Raw genomic sequence first — 9,173 nt, 5'->3', positions numbered from 1 at the left:
CAAGGCTCCCTCCTCCCAGCCCGGAGGTCATACAAGGGCTCCGCGAGTTCACAACAAACCCCACAGAAACACCGTGAGGAGGCACCGCGGAACGCGCTGAGGCCCCAGAGAACACCACCGCCCCGCCACTTCCGCTCCTTAAAGCACGCCGGCCCGTAGCCCGCCCGGGATTGGACGCTGGGGACAGCTGGCCACCGCGATTGGTCGACGGCTGAGAACGTCAAGGGGCGGGGCCGAGGACGTGAATAGGAATATCATGCCGCGGCTCGGCAGCCTGAGAGCGACGCTGTGGCTGAGGCGCGCCATGAGCCTGGGGGTTTTGGAACCCCGGCCGCCGGGGAAGCGGTGGCTTGTGAGTGGAGTGGGGGGCGGCGGCGTAGGGGCTCCCGGGCCCTAACTAGCTTCTGTTCTGACATTGTCTCCAGACAACATTCCCCAGATTCCTTGTCTCGGTTTTCTCATCTAGAAAATGGGTCCAGTATTCTGACGGGCCCTAAACTTCTGGGAACTCTGCTCTGACCGCTCAGCTCGCGGGGCCCTCAGCCTTCTGGAGTCTCCGGGGTTTCTGGGCCCCCTTCTTCGCGCCCCTTTCCCACTCTACCCTGCCGTCCGTTTTCCTTTCTCTGGCTTGGATCCTAGGGGGCGCTGTGAGGTAGAGGGTGGCGAGAAATGTCGGGCCTCAGTTTCCCTGGTGCCGCCCGCAGGTGGCCGGCCTGGGGAACCCTGGACTGCCCGGCACGCGGCACAGCGTGGGCTTGGCGGTGCTGGGGCAGCTGGCGCAGCGGCTGGGTGTGGCGGACGGCTGGGCGCGCGACCGGCGCTGCGCCGCCGACCTCGCCCTGGCCTCGCTCGGGGATGCCCAGCTGGTCCTGCTTCGGCCGCGGCGCCTCATGAACAACAACGGGCGCAGCGTGGCCCGGGCGGGTGAGTTGAGGGCACCCGAGGAGGCGGGCCGGGAGGGCGCAGGGGCGAGAGGGGGGGTTCTGGGCGGCGGCAGATCTGTTCACCTCCAGGTGCCTGTTGAGCTCCAGTTGCTGCGTATGGCCTTGGGTACTTGGAGGAATCTCAGGTTCTTTATATGTGAAATGGGGTTAATTGCGGTCCCTCCTCATGAGAGCTGTGAATCGGGACAACCTCCCCCCCCCCCCCCCCGGGCTGATGGGCAGTAACCAGGGCCACTGTTGTCTGTGCCCAGCGGAGCTGTTTGGGCTTACTGCTGAGGAGGTCTACCTGGTGCACGATGAACTGGACAAGCCCCTGGGGAAACTGGCTCTGAAGCTTGGGGGAAGCTCCAGGTGAGGCCCTGAGCAGGTCAGGGTGGGCCAGGGAGGAGCCTCCCAGTTGGAGTGGGGTATGAATGCCGATCCCAGTCTCGGCAGGGAATAGGGGTGTTCTGACCCCAGCCGGGGCTGGGAGGGGTGAAGGGTGCCAATCTAGGGAAGCACTAATTGGCCCTTCCGTATCCCTTTGAAGGGGCCACAACGGAGTCCGTTCCTGCATTACCTGTCTCAACTCCAGTGTGAGTCTGCCCCTCTGTCCTGCACTGGGTCTGGTGGGCCAGCATGGGGCCCCCGACACTCCTTATCAAAGCTCTCTGGGTCCCTCTGATCCCCACAGGCAATGCCGAGGCTGCGGGTGGGCATTGGGCGCCCGACACACCCTGACACGGTGCAGGCCCACGTACTGGGCTATTTCTCCGCCGCTGAAAAGGAGCTGCTGCCTCCATTGCTGGAGCGAGCTACTGACCTGCTCCTGGACCACATCCGTGAGCGAAGCCAGGGCCCCCCGTCAGGCTTTGTCATCACTGGACACGTGCCTGCCTGACCACCATGCCCACACACCTAGCCATGTTCACAGAGGTGCCACGCCAACTTGTGGTATCTGCTTTTTATAGAACTCTTCTCTGGGCTGCCCCAGGCTGCCTGTGGATTAAAGAGGGGACTGTGGCCACAGTGGTCCACTTCTGGAATGGGGATTGGTCTTCTCTCTGTGTCTTACTTGGAAAGTAGAGAAACTTCAGGAAGACTAAACTTTTTGAATCTTTTTGGAGAACCAGAGGTGTGGATCTGTAAGATTAAAGATGCGGCTTGAAGCTGAGGCCTCCTGGGTAGGGGGTGTCCCCGGGGATCCCACCCTTCCCCTGCCAGTGGAGGAAGGGCCAACAGGGTCCAGCAAGCCCCCTTCCCAGGCGACGTGTGGGCATGCCTTAGCACACTGAGGCCTTGCCACACTTTTCTGTGGGGAAAATGTGGGCTTAGAGAGCTGGGCACAGCCCCCAGGCCATACAGCTGCAGCGTGGCAGAGCTATGATCTGTACCTCAGCTGGCTGCTGTCTTGCCGTCCCTGGGGCCCTTGGCACTCTCACCTCAGGGCAGCTGTGCGCCTGGAGGGTTCCCACACGGGTGGTGTGTGAGAGCAGCCTGAGGTCCTCAGGGTTGGGTGGGATGTGGGCCCGTCGAGGTACCACGCCCAGGTCCCCCGGCTGGTAGGGTGTGATGCTGGATAGCTGCTGGGGCAGAGACCCCATCTTGGGTGGCTGGGTGCTGGGCTGGCTGTGGAGAAGAGACTGGCATCACCACCTCCATTTCATAGTTGAGGAGCCTGAGGTTCAGAGAGGCCTTGGGGAGCCAGGTTTCTGGTGGCCCGGGGTCAGCCAAGAAGAGCCCCTGGCCAAGTCCCACAGCTGCTGCCTCTGAAGTCATACAGAAGTCATACTCACTCACCTCTCCTTGCGTGGGCCATGGGGCTGGCTCTCTCGCCGGGGCCACACCGCCGGCTGGGGACTTAGGAGCGTGGCCGCGCTGAGCATGGTCAGCAGCTGCTGCAGCATCTCCTTGAGCTGTAGCTGGAACACAACATCAAAGTCGCCGTCCTCCTCATCGGGTTGCATCTGCCGGTGAGAGTGGGCCATGGGGATTAGGCCCGGAGTGGCCCCAACACCCACCTCTGGGAAACTCCAACCCCGGTGCCTGTTTTCTCCAAGTGTGCCCTGGCTATGGTGGGATACCCATTCTCCAAATGTGAAGCCTGAGGCACAAGGCCTTCCAGGGCCTCAGCGAGGGACTCGAGCAACTTTGAGACCTTCAGGGGATCTTTGGAGTGCAGGATCAGGAAAGGACAGACTTGCCAGGAGTCTCTCTAGGGGAAAGGTACGGCCTCTGGCCCTGGCCTGGCCCTCTCCCGGTATCCCCATTATCTCCAAGCAGTGTTTGACATTGGCCCACTCCCCCCGCCCCTGACTTTTACCCACTTCCTGTCACCTGTAGAATGTCCTGTAGGAAGACGGTGGCTTGGGCCAGGGCTGTCTCCAGACTTGCCCGAACCTTCTGCTCTTTGGTCAGCTCCTGCTGTTGCCGTTGTGCCTTAGCTTGCTGCCTCTCCAGCTGCAAGTTCAGCTGGTCTCTCTGACTCCTGCACCCAGGACCGGGACGAGTCAGCCCCCTCCCCGTGCTAGGCCGTTTCTCTCTAACCCACAGGGGCCCTCATCCAGCCCCAGGCCTTAGCCTGCTAGACAGACAAAGCCTCAAGACCCCCTCGAGAAAGGGGAAGCCACTGGCCTGTGTCATGGCATGTGGCCTAAAAGGGATGGGCTCAAGACCCCCACCCCCCCTGCTTGCCCCCACTGCTCACCCCTCTCTCTGGGCCACACCTCAGAGCCTGGTTGTCCTGCTGCAGCTGCCCAAGGCTCTGCTCCAGTTGGCTCAGCTGGAGGCGCAGCTGCTCGGTCTCCACTGTGCCCCGCTGATGCTCGAGGCACTTCTCGGTCAGCATGAGGATGATCTGCGGGTGCAGGCAGGTGGCCATGCCCTGGGCCTACTGCAGGCCCTCTGCCAGCCACGCTCCCCCACCTCAACCAGAGCTCACCCCGTTGTACAGAGAAGCCAGCCAAGGTCCTGGGGACCCAGCACCGTGTCTGGTCAGAGCCCCCGGATGCCCAGGGGTGGGTTCCACTTCAATGAGTTATGGGGCTTTAGACCAAATAAAGAAAAGCCAGAGGTGCACCCAGCACCCAGGAGACCCCACAGAGGACCCCGTCCCCTCACTGCTGCCTCCCTCATGACTGGGCGCCAGCCTGGGGTCCAACCCTGCCAGGCTGTGTTTGCCCTGAAGCAGCACCCCTAGGGTTCCCTCCTGCTTTATGTGCCAAATGCCCTGTGATTGAGGGCCTGGCAGGCACACCTTATGGTGGCCTCTGCTATGCCTGGCCATGACCTTCTGGGTGTTTTCCAGCAGATCCAGCTGTTTGCACAGCTTGTCCTGGGTGCCCTTGAGCTGCTCATTCTCCTGCAGCAGCTGCATGCCTTGCCGGGATATCTTGGACAGCTGCAGGGTGACCGTGTTGTTCTCTATGATGGCCCGCTTCGTCGTGTCCCACATCTGGTTAGTGGCCACCTTGCGGAACTCGGTGGCCACCAGGTTCACACGCTGGATGATCTCTTTCCTCAGTCTAGTCAGTATGGGTGGGAAGGAGGGGGCATCAGGCAGAGTTGGCACAGGCACTGCCCTCCCATGTGGGGTTCCCCAGAGTGCTCAGGGCCACCACTATGCTCTATTTCCCAGGATGAGCAGGTCTTCAGGCAGGAGGCTTTTCATGGTAGACCCTTTGTACCTCTGGCATTTTGACCCATATTAATGTATTATTTTTACCTATTGAGTAAATATAATTTAAGTCACCAAAAGTGGCAAAAGGAAGTCCAAAGATTCTCTAATGCCAGGGTAAGGATTAGAGCTGGGCGCTTATCTGTTTTCTCCTACTCTTTACAAATCACCAGCCAGGCTGGGGAGTTCTTGAGCTAGTGCAATCCCCCCAATTAGAAGCTGAGGCTGTCGGAGTCCTGAGGACTGAACTGTGCTTCGCCCCAGCACCCAGCTGCCCACCTGTCCTTGTCCAGCACGGACTTCTTCTCTAGGTTGTACACGTAATCCTTGTATTCACTCTCCTGCTTCCGTAGCTGGTCCTCCAGCGACGTGAACTTGTCTGTGAGCTCCTCCTTCTGCAGCCGGAACTCTTCCAGAGCTGCCAGCTTCCCCCCTGCCCCACCGCAGGGCACAGGCCTGGTGAGGGGCCACTTCGGGAGGGCAGGGCCCCCGCAGGGCAGCAATGGCCTTGAGCGATCCTCCTCCCTCCCCACTTCCTCCATGTCCTCTTGCCCTCCCTATGCTTCCTAATCCAGTAGGGCCAGACCCCTGGCCCTACAACATGTCATGCCCAGTCCTGCCCACGTTCATAGTCTTCATCTGGAATGCCCCCTCTTCCCTGCCACTAATGTTATGAAGCCTCATTCAGTTTCCACCTCCTCAGAAAAGCCTCCCTTGACTTCTGTTTTCTGGAAAATGACATTGACAGCAGCCACTGAACTTGAACACCTTCTCTAGGCCAGGCTCTAATGCTGTCCTTAATCCTCAAAACAATGCTTGCCAGCTAGGTGACCTTGGGCAAGACAATTCAACTTCTTGAGGTGCTTCCTCACCTACAAACTGGGTGATAGTATTTCCTTCCCTGGGCAGTGACTGGGACGATTAGAGAAGATAATGCGTGGGAAGAAGCCGCACATAGCTGCTGTTACTCAGGGTAGACCTATTATACCCATTTCCCAGATGAGAAAACTGAAGGTCAAAGAGAAGTGCTTGCCCAAGGCCACAAAGTCAGTGGCAGAGCTGGGATTAGAGCCCCAAGAGCAAGAGCGCTGGGTTTCCACCCCCATGGTGTGTGCCCCCAGACTCGCCTGCCAGTACTCCCCCTCACCAAGGATGATGTTCTCCGTAGTGAGCTGGTCCTTGGTCTCCTGGAACTCATGGCGCACCTGGGCTAGCTGTGCCTCAAAGGCATCTTTCTCCATCTCCTTGGCCAGCTGCAGGCTTTGGAGCTGCTCATTGAGGTCAGTGATCTCATCCACGCGCTGGTTGAGTGTGCGCTTGAGGAAGGCCACGATCTCCTTCTTGTTGTTGGCCAGCTGCTCAAACTCCTGGCGGAACAGCTTCTCCTGAACAGCCAGCTCGTCCCACTTGCGCTGGTACCTGGGGCGGGGGTGGGGCAGAGATCCAGGGAAGTGGGCAAGCCAGGCTTCCACGCAGCGAGGCCCGTTCCCCTGCACCTCCCATAGAGGGGCATTCGAGGTTCCTCACGTGGAAATCCAGCCTCATCTCCCACTGTGCCCCCTGATCTGCACTCATGACCACAGCTAACACCTGTGCTCAGCGCTTTACATCCATTACATCACCAGAATGTAAGCTCCATCAGGCCAGAGCCTTTGGTATATTCACAGCTATGTCCCCAACACCTAGGATAGTGTCTGGTATATACTAGGCACTCAGTGTGTATATGTTGAATCCATGAGGAAGTGGGTACTATGATAATTATACCCATTTTACAGATGAGGAAATGTAGGCTCAGAGGGATGAAGAAATTCCTAGTAAGTGGCGAAATCAGAATTTGAACCTCAGTCAGTCCGTCTGACCCTAAAGTCGAGGCTCTTAACCACAGTGTTTACTGCTGCAGTTGGCCAGCTCTGCACCCCCACCACCAACACGTTCATGCTTTGCAATCCCAAACCTTTGAACATGTCTTCCTTGCCTTTGTTCACTGAGTGAACCCTGGTGAGCCTCCTCAGTGGAGCCTTCTTGGACCCGAGCCACATTTGTGACCCTCTTTTTGGTGCCCTCCTGTCAGTGGGTCCTTGTTCCAATGGGCAGTCAAGACCTGATGTCATATCTATCTTCAGTTGGCAGACCCTGACCACCTCCACCTCTGTATTCTTGGGGCCTGACAGAGGGGCTCTGCAAACAGTAAGCACCTAATAACTGTCCCAAATGCATTATCCCCAAATACATTTCATCTGGTGTCTCAGCTTGAGAGAAACTTGGGAATTTTTAACAGTATCATATAATTGATTTACTGGTGTTCCCAGTAGAATAATTTGTAGAAGTTCTTTGGAAAGATGTTTTAGTTCATTATTTACTCAACCAACATCTTTTGAAGGGCTACTGCATACAGAACATTGGGCGGTACAGAGCTGAATGACCTGCTTTCGGAGTGAGGAAGCAGCTTGGTGTAGGGAGGTCAGAAGGGCCAGGGCTCCCAACCTAGCACCTCCTCCTGGGAGTGACTTCCTTCCCTGAGTCTCAGTCCCTCCACCTGTACAATGGGGATGATGTCAGGACCTCTCGTGGGACTGTTTCAAGGATGAAGTGAGCACCAGCACAGGACCCACCTGGTGCATATGAAGGACTCAACATTAGCTGTGAGTATCTGCAACATCATCTGGGGAAGAACTGCCTAATGGTCACTAAAGGGGTTTGTCTTTTAAGGGTCACCCTGAGACTAGGCTGGTGCATCGTAAGTGGGAGGAAACTAGTTTTAAAATAAGAAAAATGGGCAAGTTAGAGACCCCTCCCACACACACTACCATCTCACACTACCATCTACGCCACACAGTTACAGGGAGACAACCCTCCTCATTTACTTGGGCCCAGAGTGAAAAAACACCTGAGAATCAGTACAGGCACTCTGGGAGTGGGAGGGGTGGTGGAAGAAAGGACATAGGATCCACCCCCCTGCCGGGGGCTGCCATTTTCAATTCATCCCACTGATTGAACTCTGTCCTTTTATAAAGCACATAATCCCACGGGGCAGGAGTGAGGCAGGGGGAGGGGTACTTGCCTGAGGCAGGGTTGCCAGTTAGCATTAGGACCCCAGGAATCTGGGAGCCGAGATAGGGTGGGGTCAAATTGTGAAGCTTCTCAATGTTACTTATGAGAAAGCAGGCTGGGGGTGGGGGTGGGGTCTAGACATCACATGGGAAGCCAAACACAGGCCTAGGACCCCCTGAGTGAGCCTGCTCTTTCGTCAGCTGTAAGCAGGGCTTCTGACCCAGCAGACCAGCCTCCCTGACCCCACCCACCGGGCCAGCCTGTCCTCCAGGTCTCTGATCTGGATGTGGTAGAATTCTCGGTTCTCCTCGCTTAAAGCCGTTTCCATGGGCTTGTTGGCCATGTTGGGATCCTTCTTGCCACCTTTCTTCTTCTTGACCTCGGGCTCCTTGGCCCCCTTGGTTGCCTTCTTTTTGGGAGCCATGGCGGTGGCAACCACTACTCCAGGGCCCCTTTAAGAAGCCAGATGGTTGCTAAGGAAGGTAGTCCCATACATAGCAACAAACTGAGGGAGTGAGGCAGAGCTTAAAGGGACCCTGCCCTCTTCCTGGCAAGGCCGGGCTCTAGCAACTGGCCTTCCCCTCCAAGGCCAAGCACCACAGAGGCCCTGGGCCGGGGTGTCCCAGGCCATGGCATCTCAAAGATCGGGATGCCAGGCTCTTGGGGCACTTTTTTGGGCTCTGGGGAGACCTCACCTTCCCCCAGGTGGAAATGTTACAATGGGTGAGCCCTAGAAACCACCACCTTGCCAATCAGAGAGGGGGGACCTTCCCAGAGTCCCGAGAACCAAAAGAAGCTAGTGCCCAGGTCAATGAACCTCTCCCTTGACCCCTCTGAGACCAGCTTGTTAATTCTTTGGTGATATAGCTACATAGCAAATCATTTTCTCACTTCATCCGAAGCATGGTGGGGAGGCAGTATGCTAAGAGATGCCCTGTATCAAGGCTCCTAAGCTGGAGTCCCAGGACGTCCCTGTCCAGAGACTGGATCCGTTTTCCACAAGGCTTAGGGGAAGTGTCCCATTTGCTGACCCAGGCAAACAAAGGCTCACTGTAGGCTTTGACCTGGGATGGCAGCATCCTGGAGCAGGGGGATAGGTGGTCAGTGTCCTGCTGGCAGATGCCCTGGCTTGCAACTGTGAGCCCCACCTAGGCACCGGCCCCACCATGCTCCATCTCCCAGCCCTCATCTCCAGCCAGCTATGCCTGTATGCCTGCTGTCCACCCAGTGCTTATAAGAGCCCAGGCACTCCCTGGGATGGTGGCCAGGTGCTTTTCATCCCTGTTGTCCTAGGGCTCAGCACTTAGTAAGAGATCGCTGCAACTTTACTCTGAAAGTCTGATGGTTGGACAAGGGGAAAATCAGTATTACTTAAGCATTTGGGGCCAGTTTGAGTGGCTAGATCTTGTGATCTAGATCTTCCATTGGGCTGTTCCTGAGTTGTATCCTTTATAATAAAATAGCAAAGTGCTTTTCTGAGTTCTGTAAGTTGTTCTATGAATTATCAAACCTGAGGAGGGGGT

The 9,173-nt window shown here is 57.0% G+C and overlaps 2 protein-coding genes across 2 annotated transcripts; one reads left to right on the top strand and one right to left on the bottom strand.

The window, feature by feature from the left end:
* The first annotated feature begins 150 nt into the window (after positions 1-150).
* PTRH1 (peptidyl-tRNA hydrolase 1 homolog) lies at positions 151-2,391 on the top strand. Its single transcript, XM_026514016.4, has 5 exons — positions 151-352; positions 705-924; positions 1,196-1,295; positions 1,474-1,519; positions 1,618-2,391. Exons 1-5 carry the CDS (start codon positions 257-259, stop codon positions 1,822-1,824), a joined length of 669 nt encoding a protein of 222 aa, XP_026369801.2. The 5' UTR covers positions 151-256; the 3' UTR covers positions 1,825-2,391.
* Positions 1,876-8,119, bottom strand: CFAP157 (cilia and flagella associated protein 157). Its single transcript, XM_026514018.4, has 9 exons — positions 7,902-8,119; positions 5,747-6,018; positions 4,879-5,032; positions 4,180-4,447; positions 3,650-3,780; positions 3,261-3,411; positions 2,724-2,890; positions 2,366-2,552; positions 1,876-2,066 (listed from the first exon to the last, which is right to left on the bottom strand). Exons 1-9 carry the CDS (start codon positions 8,072-8,074, stop codon positions 1,995-1,997), a joined length of 1,575 nt encoding a protein of 524 aa, XP_026369803.2. The 5' UTR covers positions 8,075-8,119; the 3' UTR covers positions 1,876-1,994.
* Between the last annotated feature and the right edge of the window lie 1,054 nt (positions 8,120-9,173).

Source organism: Ursus arctos, unplaced genomic scaffold (genome assembly GCF_023065955.2).
Source record: "Ursus arctos isolate Adak ecotype North America unplaced genomic scaffold, UrsArc2.0 scaffold_18, whole genome shotgun sequence".
In the NCBI taxonomy this organism is placed as follows: domain Eukaryota; kingdom Metazoa; phylum Chordata; class Mammalia; order Carnivora; family Ursidae; genus Ursus; species Ursus arctos.
Note: the sequence above shows the minus strand (reverse complement) of the source record. Positions and strands in the feature narration are given on the sequence as shown.

Coding starts and splice junctions, on each gene's coding strand:
- PTRH1 (XM_026514016.4), top strand. CDS start 257: ATGCCGCGGCTCGGCAGCCTGAGAGCGACGCTGTGGCTGAGGCGCGCC. Junction 925..1,195: donor GCGCAGCGTGGCCCGGGCGG/GTGAGTTGAGGG, acceptor GTCTGTGCCCAG/CGGAGCTGTTTGGGCTTACT. Junction 1,296..1,473: donor AAGCTTGGGGGAAGCTCCAG/GTGAGGCCCTGA, acceptor ATCCCTTTGAAG/GGGCCACAACGGAGTCCGTT.
- CFAP157 (XM_026514018.4), bottom strand. CDS start 8,074: ATGGCTCCCAAAAAGAAGGCAACCAAGGGGGCCAAGGAGCCCGAGGTC. Junction 2,891..3,260: donor TCCTACAGGACATTCTACAG/GTGACAGGAAGT, acceptor TCTCACCGGCAG/ATGCAACCCGATGAGGAGGA. Junction 2,067..2,365: donor AGGCGCACAGCTGCCCTGAG/GTGAGAGTGCCA, acceptor TTAATCTTACAG/ATCCACACCTCTGGTTCTCC.